At 54.2% G+C, this 27,338-nt stretch overlaps 2 protein-coding genes and 1 non-coding gene across 28 annotated transcripts in view; 2 read left to right on the top strand and 1 right to left on the bottom strand.

The window, feature by feature from the left end:
* Positions 1 to 27,338, top strand: part of KANK2 (KN motif and ankyrin repeat domains 2) — a 468,727-nt gene that overhangs the window by 362,616 nt on the left and 78,773 nt on the right. The gene's annotated exons all lie outside the window — the stretch shown is intronic.
* The window catches only part of DNM2 (dynamin 2), a 99,327-nt gene that overhangs the window by 10,865 nt on the left and 61,124 nt on the right, over positions 1 to 27,338 (bottom strand). For 3 of the 26 annotated variants that reach the window (XM_085012941.1, XM_085012938.1, XM_085012939.1), the window contains 11 exons: positions 26,777 to 26,919; positions 24,052 to 24,187; positions 22,313 to 22,380; positions 21,567 to 21,705; positions 20,265 to 20,403; positions 19,196 to 19,282; positions 16,718 to 16,788; positions 12,285 to 12,336; positions 11,334 to 11,345; positions 7,550 to 7,663; positions 1,872 to 1,981 (listed from right to left, as the gene is read on the bottom strand). In XM_085012941.1, the coding sequence (XP_084869067.1) occupies positions 1,872 to 1,981; positions 7,550 to 7,663; positions 11,334 to 11,345; positions 12,285 to 12,336; positions 16,718 to 16,788; positions 19,196 to 19,282; positions 20,265 to 20,381 (563 nt within the window). In that variant the 5' untranslated portion in view covers positions 20,382 to 20,403; positions 21,567 to 21,705; positions 22,313 to 22,380; positions 24,052 to 24,187; positions 26,777 to 26,919. Of the gene's footprint in view, positions 1 to 1,871; positions 1,982 to 7,549; positions 7,664 to 11,333; positions 11,346 to 12,284; positions 12,337 to 15,224; positions 15,255 to 16,717; positions 16,789 to 19,195; positions 19,283 to 20,264; positions 20,404 to 21,566; positions 21,706 to 22,312; positions 22,381 to 24,051; positions 24,188 to 26,776; positions 26,920 to 27,338 lie in introns of those variants that run through there. The other 23 variants (XM_021083807.2, XM_021083800.2, XM_021083802.2 and 20 more) reach the window with 10 other exon arrangements.
* On the top strand, positions 4,405 to 4,484 carry MIR199A-2 (microRNA mir-199a-2). The gene has a single exon (NR_038526.1). It is a non-coding gene; the product is annotated as a microRNA mir-199a-2 (primary transcript).

The raw sequence follows: 27,338 nt of genomic DNA, 5'->3' as shown, positions 1-27,338 counted from the left end.
GGGATCTGGCGTTGCCACGAGCTCTGGTGTAGGTTGCAGATGCGGCTTGAATCTGGCGTTGCTGTGGCTGTGGTGTAGGCTGGCAGCAATACCTCCAATTCGACCCCTAGCCTGGGAACCTCCATATGCTATGGGTGTGGCCCTATAAAGACAAACCAAAAAAAAAAAAAAAGAAAAAGAGTTGTAACCACAGCAACTTGGGATCCGAGCTGCATCCTCAACCTACACCACAGCTCACGGCAACGCCAGATCCCTAACCTGCTGAGGGAGGCCAGGGATTGTACCTGCATCCTCATGGATGTTGGTCAGATTCGTTTCTGCTGAACCATTATGGGAACTCCCTGAACTCACCCTTAAATGACACATTAGGTAATATTTTTAGCCCCCTGAACAAGGGATCACAGGACCAGGGAGGGGGGATGGTGGCTGCCTGGTGTTACAGAGCCAGAAAGAGCTTCCCAGTGAACCTGTCCCACTGCAGAATCCGGGTTCTCCTACACATCCTAGAGCTTCTTAGGCACGGGAGTGGGGGTGTGGAGAGGTGAGCCTAAAAGGGCTGTAAAGGTTTTGGGAGTCTGCTGCTGGCCAAAGCGGGTCTCAGAGCTTTAGGCCAGTCTGGAAAAGAGCAGGATGCTTGCATAAAATAGACGACTTGGCTGGGATTGGTGGGTGTGGATGGGCAGTGGGGAAGGTGGTCCTGGGCTAGCAGGGAGAAATCAGTGCCTGCCAGCCAGTCATGAACAACCCTAGGCCCTGGCTGACAGCTAACCCCTGCCTTGGAGAGTCCCTGGCCCCTAGATGAAGGTATGAATCTGGGCAGGGGCCCTCCTTGGTCCAAACTCAGCCCTGCTTTCTGCTGGGTCTCTGACTGAGCTGAGCAAAGTGTCTTTGCTTTGGCTAAAGTCTCTCACCAACACCCCTTGGAATGGGTTTACCAAGAGTCTCCTGGGCCCTTCTCTTCTCTGTCATAATGGCCCAAACATCTCATCCCCATCTAGACTTTTTTTTTCTTTTAGGGCTGCGCCTGTGGCATATGGAAGTTCCCAGGCTAGGGGATGAATCAGAGCTGCAGCTGCCAGCCTATACCACAGCCAGAGCCATGTCTGCGACCTATGCTGCAGCTTGCAGCAATGCCAGATCCTTAGCCCACTGAGTGAGGCCAGGGATCGAACCCGTATCCCCATGGATACTAGTTGGGTTTTTAACCCACTGAGCCACAATGGGAACTCTCCATCTAGACTTTAAACACCACCATGCAACAATGAGTCCCCAGTTGACACATCCCCAGTGACATTCCTGCCTGGAGTGTATTCCTGAACACTAGTCTCTTGTACCTAATCAGCTGCTTCCCCCACGCTCCACATGGTGTCTCCCAGACTTCTGTCCCTCAGCATGGCCTAAGCACGGCCCCGACTGTACCCAAGCCTACTCTGCCTCTGTCTCCCCCATGCCAGCCAATGGTAGCTCAGTCCTTGAGCAATGCCTTTCTCGCTCTCACACCCACACATACCAGGAGTTCGATCTGCTCTGTTCGAATCCACCCCTTCCTCCTCCAGGTCCTTCGCCCCACCTGGGTGCAGCCACACCATCACCCACCTGGACCAGTGCAGGAGCCTCCTCCCTGGTCCCCACCCTGGCCCTGACTCCCTCATCCTATTCCCTTCATGGCCGCCAGGGGGTGCCAGTGAGCACCAGAGCTAGGTCCCATCCCTCCCTACCTCTGCCCACAGACGCCCAGTAGAATCATGTTTCTGTTCTGGCTCTTTTTCTGGAGTGTGAGTTCCCAGGGTAGGGAAGGGGCTGTTTGCAGCAAGTGCTCGGTGGATGGTCCTGAATGACTGAATGAGGAGCGGGGACGGGAAGGGCCTCACCTCTGCTCTGTGTTGAAGATGGCGAAGACATGCTTGTTGGACATGAAGCCCTTTTCCACATCACGGATTTTGAGGTTGTCCAGAGGCAGCATGTACTTCTTCTCTTTCTCCTGAGGGTGGAAGGGGATGGGTCACCCTGGGCTGGAGTCTACCATGAGGACCACCGCCCAACACCTGATAGGCCAAGGGGGCATCTAGCCCCAGGGCCTTTGCTCCTCCCCTCTACACCCATGTGGTTCCCTCCTCACCTCCTCTGTTGCAGAAGGGCCCTCCAGGTAAGGCCTGCCCTGACTGCACCACAAAGTGCCCCTGACTCTCCCTTTGCCGCTTCCCCTCCCATATCATAACATGCCACATATCTTGCTTATTGACTTAGGTCACTGTGTGTCACCCAGACAGGTCCTCGAGGGCAGGGACTCTTATCTGTTTGGTTTCCTGCTGATACAGTGGCTGCTCAAAACCACCCAGCATGCAACCACTGAGCCAATGGAACTATTAATGCCACTGCGTCTTTATGACGAGCCTGTGAATTACCAGCATGATACTGGTTTTTAGTTTTGGTTTTTTTTGGCAGCAACTATGGCATGTGGAAGCTCCCAGGCCAGGGATAGAACCCATGCCTCAGTTGTGACCTGCGATGGCAATGCCAGATCCTTAACCCAACTGTACTGCAAGGGAATATCCAGCATGATCCAACTCTGGAGAGGGAGACTGAGACAGTGGGTGGGGGGCAGAGCAGGAAAGCAGGGCCCCCTCGAGCTGATGCCTGAGGCCCAAAGGCTGGGGACCATGTTCAGAAAGTGCCAACTGAGTGCGGGCATGGCAGTCCTGAAGGCTTCTGGGGCAAGCAGCTCAGAGAGGACACGTCTCCTGTCCAAGGGTGCAGACCTGGTGAGTCTCAGGGCTTGGAGTCACACTCCAGAGGTCAACTGATGTTAGCTAAGCATCTACTGTGTGCCTGGCACAGGGTTGGGCCCCTGCAGTTGCATTATCATTAGTCTTCTGTGTGTGGGTGTGGGAGAGGGGCAGCACATTAAACGGGTTTGCTACATCAGGAAGCCAAAACGGTGTCAGGGTCCCCCAACTTCCACTCGACCGTCAGCAGCTCTCAAAGACTGATGTGAAGGGCTGCTTGTCCAGCAGCTCATGGAACCCTCACACATCACTGCCAGGGAAGTCTCACACTCAGAGAGGGATGCTGGCTGCCCAGAGCTACACAGCAGGTGAAGGGGGCCACAGAGGAGCTTTAGAAGCCAGGCCTGTGTAATCCAAAGCCAGGTCCTACCCACTGCCTGCCTGGCTGTTACCTCCTGAATGCCTCTGGATACCTCCCCCCTCACAGTAGCTCACTTCTCACCTGCCCTACCCCTGTCCTCCGGAAGACCCCAGAACAAAGCCCAACATGGCTGCTGCTTCCGAATCCAAGGGCAGCCACAGTGGTGGGGGGGGGGGGAAGTGGGCCAGGGGCTCCCCAAGGGGTGGAGGACAGCTTGGAGCTTCAGAACTAGCTTCAGGAGGCGTGGGCTCAATCCTGAGGTGCTAGGAGCTCAGATGAGCCTGGCTCCTCTGCAGCCATGGGCCCTTGGGCAAGTCACAGCCCCTCTCTGCCTTAGTTTCCCCAGTGGTCCTCCTGATGTAAGGCGAGCACAGACACTGTGAAGGTTCTGAACCCCTGCCCGCGAGATGCCAGGGCGGCTTCGCTTTTGCTTCTCTCTTGTGCTCCAGAGTCAGTCCACTGGGCTCTGGGTGAGGAGGAAGTAGGGCGGGGCTCCTCCAGCCCAGGCCATGCTGAGGGGCCAGGAGAGGAGCCTGGTGGCCACAGAGGTGGGAGCCCCCATTCCCACTGCAGAGTTAGGAGCCCAAGCGGAGGCAGGCAGGCCAGGCAATGCGGAGCCCAGAACCCTCCAACCTTTCGGGGAACAGTCTGGGGGGCTTTAGAAGTGGCAAGGGCAGGAGTTCCTGGCCCGGAAGTTTGTGGAAGAGGCTTTGCTGCCCCCACCCTCTTGTGTCATGAGGCAGGAAGCTTCCAGTCTGCTGGCCAGGCCAAGTAACTGAGTCACAGTCCTTTTGGGCCCTGAGTGAGACACCACATCTGGAATTGTTTATAGTGTGATTCCGCCCAGAACGCAGCGGCTGCCTTCCTGATGCTGCCGGCGCGCGCGCGCGCGCGCGCGCGCACACACACACACACACACACACACACACACAGAACACAAACACACACACACACAGAGGCATACACATACCCCACCCCCACGCCGACCCCCAAAGAGACCTTCTCCTGCGCACAGAGGCCAGGGACCCAATTCCTCCCTCCTGTTCGCCCCCACCCGCCTCCCCCATCCCCACCGCCTCCTTAGGATTTCCTGAAAACCCACAACTTTCTCCAGATGCGAGCTGGCCCCAGCCGTGCCACGTCAGAAGAGACGAAGCAGATCGTCGCGGGCGGAGCAGTGCCTTCCTTGCCTGCTCAGAGGTGCTGAGGCGAGGTGGCCCCACTGCTGCCCAGGCGGCCCACGGGATGGACAGCCGGCCCCGCCAACCCAGTGTTCAGACTACCTGTTCAGGGGGCTCTGAATGTGTACAGTAGTCTGCACATTGGTTAGGCTGGGCTCGGGCGAGCGGCGCATCGGGATGGACCCCCCAAACTTGCTGCCACCCCCACACTGAGGCAGCCTCGGAGGTGAGTGTAATCACCCGCAACCCTGTTTCCCACGGGGTGGAGACTTGGACAGAAGATTCTGGAATAAAGAAGAAGGGTCTGGGGGTGGGGGGAAGCGGGGAGAGGCACCAGGGAAAGGCAAAAGCCGCCCTGGCTCTGGCCAAGGGGGTGAGGGCTCTGGCCGAACACTTGCCCTATTTCTACCCTCCTGTAACCAGCTCCTTTTGGTTCTTTTTTCAATAAAGAAATACTTGTGGCCTGCCTCTCTCTGAGGCTTCTCTAAGAAGGCGGCCTGACCCTGAGGGGGCCACCCTGTGTGTGATTCTGAGGGTCCTTGCTGGGGTCCTAACTTGGCAGGGAGGAGGGTGGACGGGGGATGGACAGACAGGCAGGATTTCGCGCCCGCCCCTCCGGATCTCAGCCTGCTTTGTGTCTGGGGCACACACAGGGCCCCATTCACGGGTCTGCTGGTTCTCATTACTGCTGCCGGCGCTCGACCCTCCTCCCAGCACTTCCCCTGCCTCTGCTCTGAGGCCCCCTGGGGAGGGTCTGGGGCGCCTGCTTTCAAGCCCCAGCTGAAGGAGGAATGAAGGGCTTTTCACAAAGTTAAAAACAGGGCTCGCAATGGTGCCAACCACCAGGCTGGGGTTTGGGCCGAGAAGCCCCTCTCCGACTTCATTCCCAGCTCCAAGGCTCCCCAAAGCCCAAAGGAGCCACCCAGCTCTTGGCTTGCCTGGCAGCTGACGCACCACAACTCAGACTGGGTCTCAGACTGCGGGGGTGGGAGGAGAGGGAGAAAATGCGAAATTGTCATCCCCACCCCCACCTCACCCCGGCCATTTTGAGGCACAGTTCTGGCCACTCGGCTCCCTTGAGGAACGCCTGGCCCTGCCCTCCTTTTGCATCCCAGCCTTGTCTGGCTCTGGGGTCCTGGACACTGTATCGCCCTTACCCCCTAGTTTAGAAGAAAGCGCCAAGACAGGGTCCCTCCTGGGGTTCCAGGACATTCCAGGGATGAGTCTCTGCCTCATGGAGTGGGATGATGACATTTTATGCTCAAACACCCATATTTGGGAGAACAGCTTCCGGCCTGGGCGGTGGGGGATAGTCCAGGTGTGGGACTGAGGTGCCCTGTACCCATCATGCTGGGACCCTTCCCTACTCTGTGATGTGGGGGCAAGTCACTGTCAGACCTCAGTTTTCTTACCTTCCTGAGGAAGAAGAGAATGCCCTCCACGTGTGGCCACAGTGGGCTCTCCTAGCCAGCCAGCCTGGCACAGGGCAGGGGCTTCTTAAACAAGAGGGCTACCCCAGGGCCCTGACAGAGTTCTATCTGCCTTCTCTCTGAGCTTGGGTAGAAATGTGCATGGCTGGGCATAGGCCTGCATGTCCTGGGATGGGGTCAGATCCCAGTGAGGCCCCAGGTATGGGTGTCTTCTCAAATCCCCCCAAGGGAGGAATGCCAGGTAGGGCAGCTCCACAGGTAACCAGAGAAACCTGGACTCTCCTTCGAGGGCACCTGGACCACATTGGAAGCTGTGCCATCCCAGGTGAGCAAAAACTAGATTCTGGTCAGGGGCCTGTGAGCAGAGCAATGCAGGTGCCTTCCTCATCAGGGGCCTCTCTCCCTCCTTTGGACCACATGGTGAGAGGCATGAGGGCAGCCATCTTGGACTATGAGGAGCCATGTGTTAGGGTGGCAATGGGGGAGGCGGAGCCTGGGCCCTGGACAGCCCCATAGCACAAGGCTGCTCAGCTCACTGGGACACAGACAAGAAATAGACCTTTTTTTGCAAATACCTTCATTTGAGGCCTCTGTCACAGACCAAATTGATAGCAACCTAAAATACCACCTTAATGACAGGGACAGCCAGCGGGCCTCTCATATAACAACCCAGGATAATGAGGAACACAGTGCCCCTTGCTGGTGGCCCTTGGAAGCCTGTGTCAGAGTGGCAACAGGCAGTCACACCAAAGGAATGGCTTCACTCCTAGGCAACCAAGTCACGATAACGTTCTGTTAAGAGAACTAAGTGATGGAGTTCCCATTGTGGCTCAGTGTTTAACAAACCCGATTAGCATCCATGAGGACATGGGTTCGATCCCTGGCTTTGCTCAGTGAGTTAAGGGTCTGGCATTGCTGTGAGCTGTGGTGTAGGCCACAGATGCGGCTTAGATCCCACATTGCTATGGCTGTGGTGCAGGCCAGCAGCTACAGCTCTGATTGGACTCCTAGCCTGGGAAGCTCCATGTGCCATGGGTACAGCCCTAAAAAGACAAAAAAAAAAAAAAAAAAAAAAGAAGAAGAAGAAGAAGAGAACTAAGTGATAAAATGGACCAGTCAGGACAGAAAGATGGACTGAGGCGGAGGAGAGGTGGGGTGCACTCACTCACAGCCCCATCCACAGACTCAGGAAGACTGAGGCACGAGGCAGCGTGCAATCCTACTCCTATGCTTCTTATTCCTGGTGCTGTTCCCAGAGACCTCCCTCATCCTTCTGATGAGGATGTGTCCGTGTGGAATGATTTGAAGACAGTTGCAAGGACTGTCCTTGCTTTACTTCACAGATGGGGAAACAGGCCCAGAGAGGCTCAGGGCCTAGCCAAGCCTGTAGACAATGGAACCTCAGCAGCCTGGCCATGAGCCTGAGTCCCTGTCCCAGGCCGTGTCCCCTTCGGAAAGCTCCCCTTGCTGTAACTTTGGAGGGTAGGGTCAGTTTTGAGCCTGCCAGCAGTTCCCCTCCACCATATTGCTCTCCTCCCCAGGGAGCTCAGCCCCCACCAGGCCTGATGCCTCCGAGAACCATGAGGGGCCGGGAGCTAATGCACAGTGGTGCCTCTGCACACCCAGCAGCCCTGGCCGGGACCATGTAAAAGGTGAGTTCTGGGCACAGTGGCGCTCAGGGAGCCTTTCCCGATGGACAAGTGGGTGAGTGAGTGCCACACAAGGAAGCAGGTGTAGGGGAGCCCACCTACTCTTGCCTGACCGCCCCTCCTTGGCTGGCCAGCCACTCACCTCCTCATCCTTGTACCAGGACAGTGACTCGGCTGTCAGCACAAACCAGTATTCCTTGGAGCCGCCCTTCATCAGGCTGATGTTGTTGATGGTCAGCCAGCCCCGGCGGATCACCTGGAAGGGGCGGGAGAGCAGGGCTCAGCAGGGGACAGCGGCCACCACCCAGCCCGACCCGCCCCAGCACAGTGGCCAGTGCCCTCACCCACAGCAAGGTGGGAAATGGGGGACGATGATTGAGACACCTCGAGTCCAAAGCCAGGCAACCCACCTTTACCTTGCCCCAAGCACTTCCCGCTGGAAACCAAGATGGGGCTTGCATTGGACAGCCAGGGACTCACTCACAGGACCCAGGCCTAATGGGGAACTGGGTCCCCAGGGAGGCCCTCTGTGTTCAGGGTTAGGATGAATTAGCACAGGTGGCAAAAGCTAGGCCAGCTGGAAAGGGCCCAGAGAAGGGGTCCCAGGCTCGTGTGGGGACCATGTCCCATGGGATGTGACAGTGAAGGAATCACACTTGTCTTTGGAGAGGCAGGTACCAGGGACACCCTCGGGCCCTGCCCCCCATGCTCTCTGGAAGGTGGCTGTGGATAGAGGACTGGAGGAGTCACCCAGGCAACGGGCTGGTTCTTTCTTTCCTTCCAGGGACCAAGTGACAGAGGCTGGACTCCACTGCCTGGCTCAATGAGGCAGGCCCTCCTGCTCTGACCAGAGTCCAGGCCAGCTCCCACCCCAGGGCTCCCCTTCCCACAGGCTATTTTCAGAATATAAGGGATGCCTCCACCCAGAGGACTGGGGACAAAGATTTGAGCCCAAGGGACCTGCCAGGGATCATGTCCCACTCTGGTTTCAAGCCACATGGCCCACTTTTCTCTGATACATCTTGTTCCTGGGCTGGAGACCCCTGATTGGGGCTTGTCTGGCCAGACGTGTCATCTGAGCAGCAGGCAGATCCCAGGCCTATTCGAGAGACTCACCTGACAGCTAAAGGCGGGCAACTTGGGGGCCACACCCCCATGTTCCCTGAGTCATGGAGGCACTTGTAGGCCGGGGCCCCCCACCACTCTGCTCTGGGGACCCTGGGGCAGCGGGAAACATGCAGAGGCATAGGCAGCAACAAACTGGGCCAAGCTGCAGGAGGTGGCTGTGGACAGCTGGGGTGGGCTGGCATTGTGCCCCCAGGGTGGGGTGGGGCTTTGGGGGGGTGTCTCCGGGGTCCACAAGCCTCCCTGATGGATGGGTTGCAGGAGAGGCTTTATCCTGTCTACCCCGACTTGCCCACATAAGAGTATATGAAGGCAGAGGCACCCAGGGACCCCTGTACCATACAGAAGTCCCTGCCCAGGCTGGAGACACCATGAGATGTCACCTGGAGGCCCTTGCCAAGGCCAAGGGTACAGTTTTCTCTCTCCCTGGGATGACGAGACAGCACTTGAGAGTCTTGCGGTCATCAGGGATCAGGCAGGGACTGTCAGCCCTAAACTCACCCTGGTTTGCCCAGGATGTACCGGTTTAGGAGTCAAAGTTCTGGGAGCATCCTCAGTCTTGGGCTAAGCAGATCTCTGGACCCAGGCCCCCGGTGGTCCTGCAGGACCCAGGAAGAAGCCCCTGCATCTGGGAACTGTGCCCAGTTCCACACCTACTTCCTCGCTCCCCCAGGGGCAAGGGAGGTCCTGCCTTGTCATCGTCCAGGCCTGGAGTGGGTGTCCCTAAACTCATCACTGACTGATAGCCAGGGGACAGGGGGAGGCTGTGCGTGCTAGGTGCTCACCAGAGGAGAAATCCTCACGTGGCAGGGCCTCCACACTCCCAGGCCCAGCCTGGTTCCCAAAGGGGCTCACAGGTTCCACTCGCCCCCCTCCCTTGGAGGGCTGGCTCGCCCAGCTCCACCCTGGGTTAGCAGAGGTCAGAACTGGCAGATGGGGCCCTGATCATGCTCCAGGGCATGTGACACGGAGTAGGGGCACTGCCTGGGCCATGCCGGGAATGGCACATCTGAGCCTTGGGGCAGGAGGCTGCTGGTCAGGCCCAGAGATGCCCATGAGGTCCCTCTGCCCTTGAACCACCCAGGGAGCTGCCTGCGTGGGAGTCTGGTGGTGGTAGGGGTGTGGATTCAGAGACAAAATCCCACCCTGGGGAGGAGCAAGCTGTAGGCGGCAGACATAGGCGCCAAGTCTAGAGGAAAAGGAGTGGTCAGGCCTCCTCATCCATAAGCCAGATTTGTGCCCCAGCAACTGCACTTAGAAATGGGGAGGGAGGGCGGGACCAGGGTAAGTTGGGGAGACAAAGAGGCAGGTGGGGTTCCCATGCTCTAGGGCGCAGGCATGCTGGCGGTGGAAGGAAGGGCTGGCTGCCCAGCAGCAGCATGGGAAGCAGGCGAGAAGCGACACAGATGGGGCCTGGGTCCTCAGCAGGGATGGACACCACAGGCGCTATAGCCACTCATATGGCAGGGCTGGGCTTTGTGGCTGAGGGTGTGGAGTCCGGCAGGAAAAGAATGACTAAAACTCTCAGGCTGTGGGGTGTGCGGGGAAACATGCCCCTGGGCTGTATGGAGGGAAGAAATCATTCCAGTTAAGAGGGCACTGGGAGAAACTGGGAACCACTGGCCCAAGGATAATCCATTCCTCCTGTGATGGCCTTTGACCAGGCCAAGCTTTGGCCCTTTCTGCATCTTCTAGGCACTGGTACGGAATCGGCTTAGCTACTGGAAAGATCCTGGGGTCACCAGAAGATCCTTGCCAGAGGGTGGTGGTAGGGCCCGCCTAGTGCCTGGCAGGGGAAGGTATTGGGGAAAAGGAGGTCTCTATTAGGTCTGGTGGCCCAGGCCTTGATCTCTAAGGTGCCTTGATCTCTAAGGTAGAGAGCCAGCTGCCCAAAGGTGAGCATCTTGAAAAGAGCAACTCTCAGATGTGAGCAGGGCCTCTTCCCTGTTGGGCTGGGCTGGGCCACACACACAGAGGGGGTGTTACCTACAACAGGGATGGCAAATACCATTCACCAATCAATGGGTAGCACTGTGGTGAGAATTTTGGGCACAGTGGGAAAGGATTCTGGGATTAACTAGTGATGTCTGCCATAGGCAAAGGGACAGGGGCAAATGGAACAGAACAGCTTAATCAATCATCATATCTGCTATGGAGCCAGTAGATAGTGGCAGCATCCAGGAGAGAGTTCTCTGATCGATTGGTCATGTCTGTCATGGGTATAGGAAGGGTATCACACGCAAAGCTACCGTGGGGAAAAAAATTCCTTGACCAGTTAAGGCACATTTGCCACACAATGGGGAGGAAAATGCCAGGGGCACATGACAGGGGAAAGGTATGGGGAAAAGAGTGTTGGATCAATTAGCAATGTCTGCCATGAGAACAGGAAGGGGAAATTTCTGCATGGTGCTTACACTGGCAACAGTGGTGGCAGTGGCAAGAATAAACCCTATCAGGGCTTGAGCAAAATCTTCCCTATCCAAGGATGTGAAAGGGGGAAGGCCTGGGGTGTGAGCTGAGTATTTGCCATCCCTGACCTAAAGGAAACTAGGTAAATGTGTCCAGAATGTGCTGGAGCAGTGGGTGCCCCATGGGGAGAGCAGTCAGGTTAGTATTTGTGTGAGTCAGCTTATGCCCACGACAACATGAAGTCTGGCATGCGGCAGCCACAGCAGGGAGTTTTTAGGTTAGCTTAATTTTTAGTTGTTCTGTTATTTGGGGGTGGTGATATTATGGGGTGGTGGGGTCTCCACCACTACCAGGTACTCTAATATTTGCTATCACACTAAGTGAGTACTTACCAAGATCTCCCCCTTTGAAAATGCAAAGTTAGGGTTGTGGGTAAATCAAAGAAGAGCAGGTGGAGGAAAAGAGACATAAGGGACATGAAGGGATGGAGAAAAAGCAGGAAAAGCACAAAAAATGAGAAAGAAGAGCGGGGGGGGAACAGCAAAAGAAAAAAAAAATTACATGCTATTAATTATATTCATGGTGTTAATATTTAATTCATTATCATTTCCCGAAACAAAAAAGCAACAACATATGTATTACCTATGGCAAGCGCAAAAAAATCATGCAGTGGTTACACCCTTCTTTTCCAGAGGGCTCTGTAATCGTGCAAGATACACAGCAGAGCCCCCACTCCCACCCGATATGGAGAAGGCAGGGGACACTGGCAGAAATTTTTGCAAAGATGGTATGTTTTCTTAAGCGGGGTGGGGGGGGAAAGGGCACCTAATGCTGGCATACATAAAGCTGTTCTTATTTTCACAAGGCTTCTGGCTGGGGTGTGACATCAAGGTAGAGAACCCCTTACAATGGCTCTGGGTTTCTCTAGGAACAAAGGGGATCAAAGAACCCCCAGGCTCCCTAGAATTGCTTGTCATCACCAGCCGCCCACCTGGCCCCTCCCACAGGCTCTCTGGGGCCAGGAACCCAATTTGGCTGTGGACACCACAGGGGGCTGGTCTGCCCCTCTCCTTAGTGTCAAGTTCTAGCCATGGCCTTGGGTGTCAGACAAGGCTGTCAGACAGCACCTTGTGAGGGTGCAAAATTTGCCCCCAAGGCCCTGCCAGAGCTTCTGCTCCCAGTTTCCCCAAATATCAACACCTTAGTGGACTTGAGAGGCTGGCGGGGAGGGGAGTTCCATGTGGGACATGCCATGAGTCAGGTACCATCACTGGGCTCTGTGGTCCCTTGGTGCCCTCCCGCCCCTGAGGGTGGAGCTGCGAGCCCGGGGAGGGGTGGGCTACCTGGTTGGGGATGGCTCTCTTCTTGTTCAGCTGTGTGCTTCTCTGCTGGGCACTGCAACCAAAGCACAGAGAGGGTTCATGAGGCGGGATGCCCAGAGGGACGAGGAGCAAGGGCCCTTGGGGCCCAGACGGGGTTCTCTCCCGAGTCGGGAGCCAAGGGACCAGCTATGGGCCATGGCAGAGAGAAGCCCCCTGCAAGCAAAGGGTGACCCAAGGGAAAGAGCGCAGGCTTGTAGAACGAATGAGGAAAAGTATCATCAAGTTCAACCTTGACTGCTAGACCCTGATCTTGGCCACTCCTGAATACGCCAGCTATTTCCGAGTCCCTGGATCCTGGAGCCTCCACGATGTGGCATGGGAAGCTGGATGCCCAGGTGGCTGGGAGGCAGCTGTGCTGGCTTTGGAGTGACCTTCAGTGTTTGGGGGCCAAACTTGAGGTTCCTTCCTGCTTTCTCCTATCCCAGCCCTGGCCCCAGGTCCTGAGTGGCTCTAAGCATAAGTCTATCCAGCCTTGGAGGTCAGACTACAGGACAGCTGTTTGCCAGGAAAACACCACTTATCTTGGAGGCTCCTAACCCAGTCAAGGTCAATGTGTTTCTACAAGGCCCCTTATTTACTGACGTCCCAGATCTCTTTTCTACATCTATGCTATTCCTTGGCTAGTTCATTTGTGTTTTGTTCATGAGCATCTACTCAGCTCCCTTGTTTGTCCTAATATATTTTCTTTTATTTTTTTTTTTTTTGGCTGCACCCACAGCATACAAAAGTTCCTGGGGCAGGGATCAAACCTGAGCTGCTGCAGCGACAATGCTGGATCCTTAACCTGCTGTGCCACAAGGGAACTCCCATCCTAATAGATTTTCTACTCAGACCATCATGTTAGCACCACCTGTGAACAACTGGTATCTCCTCCTACTTAGGGTCATATTTTCTCTTCTTATCTTATCCTATTAGCTGGAACTTTTGGATCAACATGAAAAGGCAAATCATCTTGTTTCATTACTTTGCTGACTGCCTCTGGGGTTTTACTTTAAAGTTCAAGTTGGCTGTTATGTAAGGTAGAACATATATATGTGTGTGTGTGTGTGTGTGTGTGTTTGCACATATGTGTTAAAGAAGTACGCTTCTGTACCTAGATCAGTAAAGGGTAGACCATTAAGAATGGAAGGAGGGAGGAGTTCCTGTTGTGGCACAGCAGAAATGAATACGACTAGTAACCATGAGGTTGCGGGTTCGATCCTGGGCCTCACTCAGTGGGTTAAGGATCTAGTGTTGCTGTGGCTGTGGTGTCGGCCAGCAGGTGTAGCTCTGATTCTACCCCTAGCCTGGGAACCTCCATATGCCGTGGGTGTGGCCCCAAAAGGCACCCCCCCCAAAAAAAAAGAGTGGAAGGAGGGAGTTCTTGTCGTGGCTCAGTGGTTAATGAACTTAGTATCCATGATGATGAGGGTTCAATCCCTGGCCTCGCTCAGTGGGTTAAGGATCCGGTGTTGCCATGAGCTGTGGTGTAGGTCGCAGACATGGCTAGGACCCCACGTTGCTGTGGCTGTGGTGTAGGTTGGCAGCTACAGTTCCAATTCGACCCCTAGCCTGGGAACCTCCATATGCCGCAGGTATGACCCTAAAGAGACAAAAAGACCAAGAAAAAGAAAAGAAAAGAAAATGGAAGGAGGAGTTCCTGTTGTGACTCAGTGGGTTAAGAACCTGACATAGTGTCCGTGAGGATGTGGGTTCGATCCCTGGTCTTGCTTGCTGAGTACAGGATCCAGTACTGCTGGTAGCTGTGGTATAGGTTAAAGATGTGGCTCAGCTTCCAAGTGGCTGTGGCTATGGTATAGGTCAGAAGATGGAGCTCCAATATGACCCTTAGTCTGGGAACTTCTATATGCCACAGGTACGGCCCTAAACAGAAAAAGAAAAAAAAAGGAGAGGAGTTCCCACTGTTGTGCAATGGGATCGATGGTATCTCTGGAGCACTGGGATGCAGGTTTGGTCCCAGGTCTGGCACAGTGTTAAGGAACTGGTATTGACACAGCTGTGGCAAAGGTCACAACAGCAGCTTGGATCAGATCCAGTCCCTGACCCAGGAACTCATATGACTTGGAGTGGCCAGAAAAGAAAAGGAAAAGAATGGAAGGGGAACTTTATCCAAAGATTTCCCTAAGATTCAATATGTTTATTATAAGGGCTTTTTCTCCAGGCCCTGTTTTTAGTGTTTAGAGGGCAGAACCTCTAAGCATGAGAAGGAGGTTGATCGATAGGATCTGAAGGAGACAGAGCTATGTCACTCACAGAGAAGTTGGGGTGCTGGTGAGGCCCCAGATGCACTACTTCCAAGGGCTTCCTGGGTCTCACCTGTGCCTAGCAGTCCCCATGGCTGCTGCCCCATTTCCCTGCCTGCACCCCATCAGAGATTTCCCATGACCTCAGCGTGTGTGTGTGTGTGTGTGATTCAAAGTCAGGCCCCCTCTTGGTGATGAGGCCTTGACCGCTCACCTCCACCTTGCCTTGGTCTCCCCACGCTCCTGGGCCTCAGCCTTCCTTCTCCGTCTCCCGTGCTCTCTGCTCCACTCTGTCCCTGTCACCTGGCTGTCATGACTTCCTTGAGAAAGTCTCTCCAAGCCTCATCCCTTACTCCCTCTCCCACAGCCCCTCCTCCTTCCAGCTCTCATCTTCCTTATGATAACTGGGCTCAAGAACAATGTGTTCCCAGCCTGTGGGCTCTGAAAGGGCAAGGCCCAAATCTAGCTTGTTCACCATCCTCATCCAAAGGCACAGGGCATGAGACAGTGCTCCACGGCTATTCAGGGGGCCCCTGCCACTACCCACCCAGGGCAGGGGCCTGGGTTGGGTGGAGCCTGGCACCCTGGGCCCCGCCCCCAGCCAGGGCGCTCCCCCATTCACACACCAGGGAAAAGGCACACAGCAGGCAATACCCACCCGGTCACCAGCTGCTCAGTATAGTAACAGCTGGGGGAAGTGGGAAGGCCCAGGAATCCAGAGCAAAGAGTGGAGTGGTCAAAGGAAAAACAGGAGAGATTGTGAGAAGGAACTGTGGATGAAGTGTGAGAAGCAGAGACATCAAGGTGAGGAAAATGGCAGCAAACTGAAGAGGGGGACCAGTGTTTTCAGCCCCCACACACCCGGCTGCTGGGGAGGCAGGGCGGCGGTGGTGGGCTGCCTCCCCAGGGGTGAGAGCCCAGCCTGAGTGACGGGAGGTCCCCAGCCAGGGGGCCCCCCAGCCCTCCCCCAGCAGGGGACAGTCCAGCCGGGGCCCTCAGCTCACCTGGGCTGGGGGAGCAGCTTCTGTTCACGTGCCCCCATTCATTCATACACTCATTCATTCACTCCATTCACCTACCACGTGCCCCACACAGGAGAGCTGAGTGCACTGGTAAATGTCTATCCAGGGAATTACTCAGCCAACAGAGACCCCGGATAGGAAGACTCTCTTGCCAGGCTGCTAGCCCCAGACTGGGTTCCACAGGCCCTTCCTCAAGGAAGCCTCCCTGCACCCCCAAGGCCAGGCCACATGGCCACCCTCCGGATTCCCACGGGCCATGCACAGACCCCACCCCAGCACTGACCACACTGTGTCTGAACTGCCTGGCTGCACATCTGTCCCTGGCACAGAACAATCCTCTGAGGGTGGGGACCTGGGCCTGTGCCTGCTCACTGATGTATCACGGGGCCTGGCACCGAGAAAGCACACCAGCAATATTTGCTAAGCAAATACAAGGAAGTTGGCTACCAACAGCTTGTTCTTCCATCAGGCTCCAGAAAGAAGACCTTTGTGAGCCACCAGAGCATTCTGTGTGACACTTGAGCCCGCCGAGGCGGGGGTTTGGGGGTTGATGGATTCAGTGGGCAACCCCTGAGACCACATGCATTTATATTTATATCCTGATAAAATCCGAGCTCCCTGCTCTGGTCCCTTATTCAGGTGCCAAGGAACATTCTGGCTTTAAATCTAGTGTATGGTCAGAAGCTATGCAGATCCTAGCGGCACTTGCCAAAGGGCAGCCCCTGAGTCGCTCTTTGAAAGGGCCCAGTGCATATGGGGGAGTCTGGGAAAGCTGCACATGAGTCTATGAAAGGCTCTGAGAAGTCCTGCAGGAAAGGAAGCACTGAACGCTGGTTATCCTCGCCCCTTCCTGAAGCGTTTGACCACGGCACCGCTGTTTTCCACTTTAACCACTGGAGTGCCCCATAGGAGATGCAATGGGGACAATGAGGATGGGGGCTACATTAGCCCAGGAAAGCATCAAAGTACTCGCAGATGGTTCTGCACTTCGGCTGGGGGACCCCTGACAGAGAGACCCTTGTGCCCACACCACTGGGGGAAGCCCCAACTCCACTGCCTCCATCAGGGCCTGGCTCTGAGAACTGACATTGGTGCCGCCCCACCAGCCACTATCCTGAAAAGTACATACTTGGCAAATCCAATGAAGTCCTCGTGGTTCGTGTTGATGTAGGACTGCTCGATGTCGATCAGAAGAAGAATCTAGGGGAAAGTGAGTGAGGGTCACTGTGAGTACAGAGCTGAGTATACAGAGAGAATGTGGCAGGGAGGGAAAGGTCTCAGAGCACTGCCCCACACCCACCAGCAGGGGGGGCCTGGAACCACACTGTTTCCCAGGCTAGAGAACAGGGCTCACCCATGCCTTCCCACATGCTAGGGTACACCTGCAGGGAAAAAATGGCATGAGAGTTTCCAGACATCAAAGCCACACAAGTAAAAAGAAAGACTGGGCCAACAAAGATGAGCAAGGCAGCCCAATATGGTGGTCACAAGCTTGCAAAGCCTCTGGGGCCGACCACTTGGGCTGCAGTCTTGGCTTGGCCACTGCCTGGCTGTAGGCCTCACGTTACTAAGATGTGGAGTAGGGCACTAAGGTCCCAGGGCAAAGGGTTAAATAAGTCACAATATGCAGTGTTTAGAGTAGTGCCTGGCATGTTAGAAGAGCCTCATTAAAACAGCAAAGGAGGAGTTCCCGTCGTGGCGCAGTGGTTAACGAATCCAACTAGGAACCATGAGGTTGCGGGTTCGGTTCCTGCCCTTGCTCAGTGGGTTAATGATCCGGCGTTGCCGTGAGCTGTGGTGTAGGTTGCAGACGCGGCTCGGATCCCGCTTTGCTGTGGCTCTGGCGTAGGCCGGTGGCTACAGCTCCGATTCAACCCCTAGCCTGGGAACCTCCATATGCCGCGGGAGAGGCCCAAGAAATAGCAACAACAACAAAAAAGACAAAAGACAAAAAAAAAAAACACAAAAAACAAAAAACAAAAAAACAGCAAAGGAAAATTGGCCAGGTGAGGGTGTTAAAAATGAAACATAAGGGCATGAAGGCAGCCAGCCAAGATGACATCTCAGTAAGGGACAGGCCCTTAAATAGTCCCCCGCCCTTCCCGTCACTTTACAGTGACTTTGCACCTCCTCAAGCATAAAGCAGGCCAGGCACTTGAATCTTATGGGGCTCTTTGAAAATGTCAGGGTGTTCCATCCATGGGAACCACTGATCACCGGTTTATTTATTGTGGCTGTGCCCATGGCATGTGGAAGTTCCTGGCCAGGGATTGAACCCATGCCATAGCTGTAACCAGAGCCACAGCAGTGACAAAGCTGGATCCTTAACCTGCTCAGCAACCAGGGAGCTCGCCATCACTGGTTTAAAAGGCCTGAGTCCTGTGGCCCCAGAGCCCTCAGATCGAGCCCAGCAGTGTTGACACTGGGGCAACCAGGGGCTATGGTAAGCACGGAAGGGAAAGCAACATTTTTGCCAACAACAACAGCAAAATGAATTGGAATCTCTCCAGCTTTTCACAAAACTTCCAGGTTGTAGAAGATATGAGGGAAAGGGGGAATCCACTGACAGACAAACGAGCCAGTTTATTCTCCATCCATGTCAAGGGGAGAGGGACTGTTCTCACAACCTAACACAACAGGTAGGCTTGTTTGGGTTCCGGTTTGAACAGCCAGCTGCCATGAGATCATGGCAGGCCACTGGGGGGAAGTGACCTAGCCCAGGCGCAGGGCCCCAGGACATGGGCAGAATGACAGCCCTGGGCCAAGCAGGTGACAGGGGAGACTCTTGCTGTGGCTGAGTTGGGGCATCCCTCTCTCTACCTTTATGCATATTTGACTGGTCTTCACAAGACCATGTTAAAACACAAAAAGCACCTCCAACGTGTTCAGCGGGTGAATGGATAAGCAGGCTGTGGTCCATGCTTACCATGAAACACTACCCAACAGTCAAAAGAGACACTTTGGAGCTCCCATTGTGGCTCAGGGGTAACAAACCCAACTAGTATCCATGAGGATGCGAGTTCGATCCCTGGCCTCGCTCAGTGGGTTAACGATCCAGTATTGCCATGAGCTGTGGTGTAGGTCGCAGACGCAGCTCAGATCTGGCGTTGCTGTGGCTGTGACTATAGCCGGCAGCTGTCGCTCTGATTTGACCCCTGGCTTGGGAACTTCCATATTCTGTGGGTACAGCCCTTAAAAGACAAAAAAAAAAAAAAAAAAAAAAAAAAAAAAAAAAAAAAAAAAAAAAGGAGAGAGAAACAGAGAGACATACTTTGGGGACACCTCAAACATCAGAGAATGCATGAGGCCAAGTGAAGGGAGACAGAATCAAGAGGCTTCCACAGCCAAGAGTCTGTTCACAGAACACTCTGGAAATGGCAAAACTATAGGAACAGGGAACAGCCCAGTGGTCTCCAGGGCCTGGGGTCCAGGAAGGCTTGATGACAAAGGGGCACAAAGATGAGAGTTTGGAGGGGTAACAGAACTGCTTCGTATGTTGAGAGAGGTGGGGGTTACCCTGCTGTATGCGTTTGTCAAAACTCACAGAACTGCACAGCCAACATTTCCTGTATATGAATTGTACCTGAAGAAGACAAAAGGCCAGTACCTGGTCCTTGGTTCTCCCCTCCCGTTCCCGGATGTAAGTGGTGACGATTCGTTCCGTCTCCTCTCGCAGCCGGGGGTAGGAGCTGAGCTGGGGGGAAATCAGAGTGGCGGCATTGGCTGGGAGGCAACATGAGCCAAAGGGAAAAACATAGGGGTGGGGTGACAGGGGGTGGGCCCACCGAGTCCCCACCTGGCTCCTGTCTCACAGGCGCTCTGGCTGGGAGACCAGGAGGGGAAGGTGGGGGGACGGCGGGCTGGAGAGATGGAGAGGGTGCCCACGCACAAGCAGAAGTGCTTTTCGAGAATGCAATTCGAGGTGGAAAACGGCAGAGACAGCGGGTGATGGCTACCCCCCTCCTACGCAGCAGCTGGGTGAGAGCCAGGACAGTTTAATGAAAGCCGCTGGGCTACCAGGGCGGGGAGGGCGCAGGGCCCCTTCTAGGATGGAGGCAGCATCTGGGCCATCTACCTCAGAGGGACCCCCTTGAAGAAAATTCCCCATCACCTCACTTTGGGCTTCATTCCTCCAGACACCCTGGGGGCTCCCAGCCTGTGCAGTGGTAACCAAACCCAACACACAGAAGCCCACCTTCCACGGTTTGGGGAGAGGCCACGAATCAGGGAAAATTGAGCCAATGGTCAAAATCACCTGTGGGAAAACCTCTTAAAGGCCCCATGATGTAAGAACACACAGGTCTAAAAAAAAAAGAACACACAGGTCTTCGTGCTGGCAACGTGTTTCACCACACTGGTGACAGTTTGGAAACCCACTTTTCCAGGGATGGGCACGGGCCCTCACCCCTGTTGCTTGCTTAGTAAATGCATCTGGCCACAAAGGCTTTCTACCTCCATCCGAGGCCCAACCTGCAAAAGTGGAACCCATGCGCCATGGGACATGCCCTCCACACCATTACTGCCGAGGCAAAGCTGAGGTCACCAAGTACCACTGGCCCACGGAAGGGGGTTCCTGCCGAGGCAGAGTTTCCCAGATGCTCGGGGTTAAGACTAACAATGGGAAGAAGAAGGTGGGGGATGAGTACACAGGTGATAATAATGAAATCTTTGGTTACCTTCTCGGCACACTTTTTAATGACCGTGGCCAGTTCTGAAACCACGAGATCAACACACTTCAAACTTGGCTCTTTGAGTTTTACAATCTGTTTTTTCACAATGGCTTCAAAGGCCATGTCGGGGGTGAAGAGCCCCGTCCTGGGTCATGCGGAGGGCGGGATGAGGCAGAGAGACACCCAGGGGCAGTGCAGGCCACACACGCGGGACAGGAGACAGAGAGAGAAGAAACGAGAGTCAGCTGGTTAGTGACATGCACGGAGGAGCCTGTGCCCGCATTTGCCCCGGAAGCTGCTTTGGATCAAGAGGCGTCCTGGGTCTGAGGGGTGGGCATGGTCTGGGCTTTAATTACACAAGTGCCATGGGTCAGAGTGGGCATACCGAACAGGTATGGATATAGGGAGGCCTTGAATTTTCTTATATGTGACGATAATGTCCAAACCATCTGGGTTTCTTTCCCCTCCCTCTTCCAATCGAAGAAGCTTAAGAAGCAAATGTGGGCTTTTCCAGACTGAGTACAGAAGGATCAAAGCAGAAATTCTGGCCTTGGAAGGCTGACCCAGAGCTCTACGGCCATGGTGGATGTGCAAGCATAGACCGCCCGCTGGGAAGCACTTCAGCTGCTCGGCCAAAGCGTGCTGCCCTGGGAGCCAGGCCCGCGGGGAAGCTGGTATGTCCTGCCATGTGGAGGCAGTGGCCTGTGAACACTGGCACACAGGTGACTGTGACCTAGGGGAATCAGAGGACGGGCTGCCTAGGGGGACAACCCTGCCCCTGGGGCGGTGCTGGGGAGCTGGCAGAGGCCATTAGGGGCCAAGCCAGACAGAGCACTCATTATGCTGTTGGCATTCGGGCTTTCTCGGCGCCTCGGGGACAGAGAAGTGGCTGACTGGGGAGTGCTTAAAGCACCACACCTTTGTCAAGAAGGGGTGATGGGCAGGGAGGTGTAGGGAGCTTGGCCTCCAGGAGGTGACACAAGGTCCCTCTCTGCTACCCAGAAGACAGCAAAGCGACAGCGCGACGAAACCCCCATCCAATACATGCTAAGCTTGGTATCAAGGTCCCAGGGCGCCCTGCCCACCAGTCTGGAATCTGGAGGTCTGGCACCCCCGGTTGCACCCAGGCCGAAACGCGCCCGCCCCAGCCTCTGGGAAGAGGCCACGTTCTTGGACACCGAGGCAATCTGGGAAGGAGAGGTGAGGGGACCAGCAGGGCAAAGGCCAAGCAGCACTGGGAGCCTGATACCAAACCCCCGTAGCCCCGTTTCCACAAGGCCAGGAGTCACCCTGCCGAGGGTCCAATACCTTACTGGTACACTGCCTAACTGTATTGATTAGCTCCTGGATAACCAGGTCGACACATTTCAGACAGGGCTCTTTCAGCTTGACGACCTGCTTTTTCACAATGGCCTCGAATGCCAAGTCCGGGGTGAAGAGCCCGGTCCTAAAACCATCCGTACCCGGGGGCAGGGGAGATAAGTCAGAGAGAAACAAAGCACGGTCAGCAATTTCACAGGCACAGGCCGGTTCCCGAGAAAGCCAAGGTCACAGCAAGTCTGGGGGGGTCAGACGCTTGCATCCACTACCTGGAACCCCCCGGGGTGATCTGAGGACCCCTTGGCAACAAGAGACTGGAGGCCGGGAGCCATGATTTTTGCCGGAACAGGGTGGGGACCCAGGAGGCTCATGGGGCACCGGTGGGTTCCTGTAATAGTGACTCAGCTCCCTTCCATTCCCCGCCCCCCAGGGCAAATCTGCAGTGAGTTTTCTTACTTCCTGACCACAGTGACTGGGAGGTTTAACCAATGTTTAACCCAAGAGCAGTGGACAGCCCAAGGGGATACAAGAGATCCACACAGAACTACTCACATACACACTTGAGTGAACTTGGAGACCAGAGGGAGAGACTGACAGCTACTGCAAATCACTCTGGAGCCCTTTCCAGGTCTCACAATCAATCGGGGCACCCAGAGGTTTGGGGGGGCACTGACTGGCTGCAGGGTGGCACCATGGAAATGATGGGAACATGGTGACTCATGAATGGAACTTGCCTGACTCCATGGATGTTCTTAATGGCATAGCTGATCTCCCGTCTTAAGTCCTTCTCATCAAACTCCATCTGAGAACAGACAAACCAAACACATGCAAGGAGCTACCTAGGCACCCCCGACAATAGGTCTCTAGTGGGGGGAGTGTGATCTCCTGTGTCCTGTTTGCATTCACCTGGCAGAATATTTAACTGGTCAAAAATTTTTAAAAATATTAAAACTCAGTTTCAACAAAGATGTTCTGAAACAAACACTCTTGCTCTCTTGGAAGGAAAATCAATTCATATCAACTTTCTTCTGGGCTACTACTCAGCAATATAAATCGAGAACATCTAAAAAACATACCTGTGAGTTCCTGTCGTGGTGCAGTGGTTAACGAATCTGACTAGGAACCATGAGGTTGTGGGTTCAGTCCCTGCCCTTGCTCAGTGGGTTAACGATCCGGCGTTGCCGTGAGCTGTGGTGTAGGTTGCAGACACGGCTCGGATCCCATGTTGCTGTGGCTCTGGTGTAGGCTGGCAGCTACAGCTCCGATTAGACCCCTAGCCTGGGAACCTCCATATGCCGAGGGAGCGGCCCAAGAAATGGCAAAAAGACAAAAAAAATAAAATAAAATAAAAAATAAATAAAAAATAAAAAACATGTTGCAACAGAAGAAAGGCTGGGGGAAAAATGTAATTGTAATGTATACATGTAAGGATAACCTGACCCCCTTGCTGTACAGTGGGAAAATAAAATAAATAAATAAATAAAAAATAAAAAAATAAAAAACATACCTGAACTGTCACCTGGTAGTTTTAAGTGATCTAAAATTTATCTTGAGGAATTAATCAAGAATTAGCTACATTCCTGTAGCTAAAACCATCCATAAACGCTAAAATGTTCAAACAACCTAAATGCCCAACAATGGAAGACTGGTTAAATGCACAATGGGATATCCATAAAATAAGACAGTGTTTTGCCACTGACAACACATGAAATGCATATACTACAAATCAAAGAAAAAAAGTGTCCAAAGACACATAATTTGTTTTTTAAAAAATATATATGCACACATTAATATGGATGACTTTATGTGCTATGTTTGTGGATACAGGGAGGTTTTTTGCCTGCATTTGCACAGAAATAATTCTCAAAGGACACATTCAGGTGCTGCTAAGAGGCACTGCCTGTGGCTACTAGGATTACGGAGGTTTTTCTCCTTTTAGCTTTTTTTCTCCTATTGAAAAGAACTTTACTGATTTTTACAAAAGTGTTATCTGGTCAATGGAAAAAGTGTAAAACTTCTGGCAGTTTAAAAAATTCTCCCATCCCAGCCCCCAGAGCTGACATTGTTGTGAATATCCCTGCAGCTCTGTCATCTAGACACATGCGTACGACTTCATACAAAGGATGTTATAAATATCTGTATATTCTGTTGCACATGCTGGCCCCATAATCTGCTTTTTCCCCTTCAACTATATGCAGGGGACATTTTCTATGTATTTTGCAAAGAAGATGTACTGGTTTCTGTTAGAGGGAAAGAAGAACTTTGCATATAGCTCTGCTGGGAATCTCTAACCTGCTGGCTCAGGTAAGGAGGCCTGGGCGGATGGGATGGATACCTTCCCCAGGCTGCCCTCTGCCCTCAGCAGGCTCAGGCCTGGAGGCAGGAACTTGAGACCTGCGAGGAAGCCAGGCTCAAGGCCCTAGCAGGAAGGTGCCTGACCAGAGATGAGCGGGCTGGGCCCTGGCAGCACTACCTTCACCAGCTCAAAGGGAAACCGCTCATGGAAGATGCGATTGATTCGGGCGCCCCCGGAGAGCTCTAGCGTGTCCACTTGGTCTCCAGAACCCTCGATCCTCTTCTCAAAGTCCACCCCAAATTGCTGGACCATCCTATGAGGAAAAGGAAAACCCAAACATCAAGGTGGAGCTCCGGAATGATGTCCAGAGTCAAGCCACAACTTATTTTCCTCTTTTTCTTTTCCCTCCCTCCCTCTCTTCCTTTCTTCTTGCCACAATCTTGGCATGTGGAAGTTCCCTGGCCAGGAATTGAACCCATGCCACAGTTGCAGCCTGTGCCATCACAGCTGCAATGCCAGATCCTTAACCTGCTGCGCCATATAGGAACTTTCTAGTTTCCTTTTTTCATTAAAAAAACTTTTTTTCAGAGTTCAGCGGTAATGAATGCAACTAGTATCCATGAGGACTTGGGTTCGATCCCTGGGGACTCGTTCAGTGGGTTAAGGATCCTGTGCTGCTATGAGCTATGGTGTAGGTTGCAGACGAGGCTCGGATCCCAAGTTGCTGTGGCTGTGGTGTGGGCTGTAGTTCTGATTCAACCCCTAGCCTGGAAACTTCCATATGCCGCAGATGTGGCCCTTAAAAAAAAAAAGACAAGACCAAAAAAATTTTTCTTTTTACAGCCACATTTTCAGCATATGGATGTTGCAAGATAGAACTGGGGTAGAGTCTGAAGCCACTGCTGTCATTCTCTTGTAAGACAAGAGCCTGAAGATGGGCACCCGAGTGCAGAGCAAAGGGGGGAAGTTTTCACAGCCAACCCTTTGTACCCATGAAGGCAGTCACTTTTATTATTATTATTTTTTGGCTGTGACCTCAGCATGTGGCAGTTCCTGGATCAGGGACTGAACCCGTGCCATAGCAGCAACACAAGCCGCTGCTGGACAAGGCCAGATCCTTACCCCCCCCACCCACGCCCCCCCCCATGCCACACCAGAGAACTCCAGAGCAGTCATTTTTATAATAAAGGTCAAAGAAGAGGTCATGTAACAAGATGTTCAAAGGGTCACCCGTTGAGGGAGGAGGAAGAATCAAGGGGCCCCACTGGCCACTGGCCTGTGTGGCCTGCAGCCTGAAGGAGGATCTGGGACCACAGCTAAGACGCTAAAAAAGGAATACCAGCCCTCACTGAGGAGCTGCCAATGAGAGCAGGGCACTACCACTGTGTGATGTCAAAACCACCCGGGCAGGGCGATGGGGCACTGGTGAAAGATGACACAAGGTGGTAAGCCCTGGCAGGTGGCACTGCTCATGGAGGGTATCTCCTGCCAAGGGCTGCATTTTCACAAGGGTCCCTAATGGCCGCATGATATCAGAGCAGCTGCCATCATGCGAGGGGTGAGGAAAGCAAGGCTCAGAGGGGTGTGGTCACCTGCCTGAGGTCGCCCAGCAGGCCCAGGTTTAGCCCCAGGCCATGGCCTCTGCAGCACAGGCTAGCAAGGGGCTAGCGCTGGCTCCGCTGACAGCTGTGTAGAACATGGCTGAAGTTGTCTGATGGGAAAGGCATTCTCACCCTGGATCCTAGCACTGTGCATTGCCACATGGCAGAGAGGGTGGGGGGATGTCAGGGCTGTGATGGCCAAAGACAACGGCATCCCTCTGACACCACCTGCCATCTGAGCTGCCAGGGAAGGTGAGAACCTGGGATCATGGGGCACACCCACTGCTCCACCCCACAGCTGGGTGGCTGCAGGGAGCAGCTTCTTAGGAGTCAGGGTGAGGATTCCAAGAAAGCAAGCAGAAGCAGCTGACACGTGGCTCAGCTCCCTCCCCCACATGTCTGTGTTGCTGCAGCTGCCAGAGGGCGTCTGTGAACACCTGAGTCAGGCGTCTCCTACCAGTGTTTGCAACCCTTCCATGGTTCCCATCTCACTTAGGGCAAAAACCAAAGTCCTCCTCATGGTCCACAAGGCCCTGCAGCCTCTACCCTGTTCCCTCCCTGCCCTCACTTCCTCCCACCCTCACTCACTCTGCTCCAGGCACATGGGCCTTCTCCAACATGCTGGACACAATCCTGCCTCAGGGCCTTTGCACTTGCCAAGCCCCCACCTCCAAGACTCAGCATGGCCTCCTTCCTCACCTCTTCAGGTCTTTGCCTGACTCTCATTGTCTCAGGGAGGTTCTCACTGATCACTCTTTTTTGTTGTTGTTGTTGTTTTTTAGGGCCGTGCTCACAGCACATGGAAGTTTCCAGGATAGGGGTTGAATTGGAGCTGCAGCTGCTGGCCTACACCACAGCTACAGCAATGCCAGATCTGAACCATGTCCCACACCACAGCTCACAGCAGTGCCAGATCCCTGACCCACTGAGTGAGGCCAGGGATTGAATCTGCATCTTCATGGATTCCAGTTGGATCAGTTTCTGCTGTGCCACAGTGGGAACTCCTGACTACTCTATTTTAAACAGCATCCTACCCTTGCACTCTCTAGCCCCTTTCCCACTTCAATATGTGACCGTCTTGCAGACTCTACGTGTTTTTACTTATCTTGTTTGATCCTCTCCCCTTTCTGAGCACAAGGGGTGACATCAGTGCACAGGACAGGGCCTAACACACAGGCAGCTCTGATCAAGTGTTGAACAAAAAGATGGATGAGTGGGGATGGGTGCCCAGCCTCCATGTGGGAGCCTGTGGCTGGGTGGAGACTCCAGTGCATTAGGCTGGGGGAAGAACATGCACATACTGCAGCAGAGCTTTGGTCTTGCGAGTGGGATCGTCAGGTCGGAAGTTCTTATACTCCTCCACCTCCTTCTCCAAGGACAGCAGCTGGCTCTGCAGCTTGCTGCGCAAGGCTGGCAGCGACTCCCGGATGTGATTGGTCAGTTGCTGCAGGAGAGAGGCCAGAGGTCAGAAAGCAAAGCTGGCAGGATGCCAGGAAGGGGAAGGCCCGCTCTGCCCACTCAGGGCCCATTCCACAGTGCACACTGCTGCCCCTCCGCCCCAGCCCAGCACAGCCCCCAGTCTCAAGGGACCAACAGAAAGATCCAGCTGGGGTCACACTTGTGGAAGGGGCAGAAAAAGGCAGCACAGCTCAGTCCGCAGCAGTGAGAGGCTGCAAATAGCCCGTGGGGCTTTGGTAGAGCGGATCAACTGGGCCATCCACACCACGGAATACACACAACTGCTGGCAAGGGCCAGGCAGCGGGACCCCAGAGCTGGCTGGGAACAGCCTCCCACAAGTGGTGCAGAGAAAAAAAGCCAAGGAAGCCAATGCAGGAGCCAGGCCCAGAAGGACTGACTGACAG

This window comes from Sus scrofa, chromosome 2, assembly GCF_054392235.1.
Source record: "Sus scrofa isolate SSC_HxYL_T2T_F1_AM1 chromosome 2, Sscrofa_HxYL_maternal_Yorkshire_Landrace_v2.0, whole genome shotgun sequence".
In the NCBI taxonomy this organism is placed as follows: domain Eukaryota; kingdom Metazoa; phylum Chordata; class Mammalia; order Artiodactyla; family Suidae; genus Sus; species Sus scrofa.
This window is presented reverse-complemented; position numbering and strand designations above follow the sequence as displayed.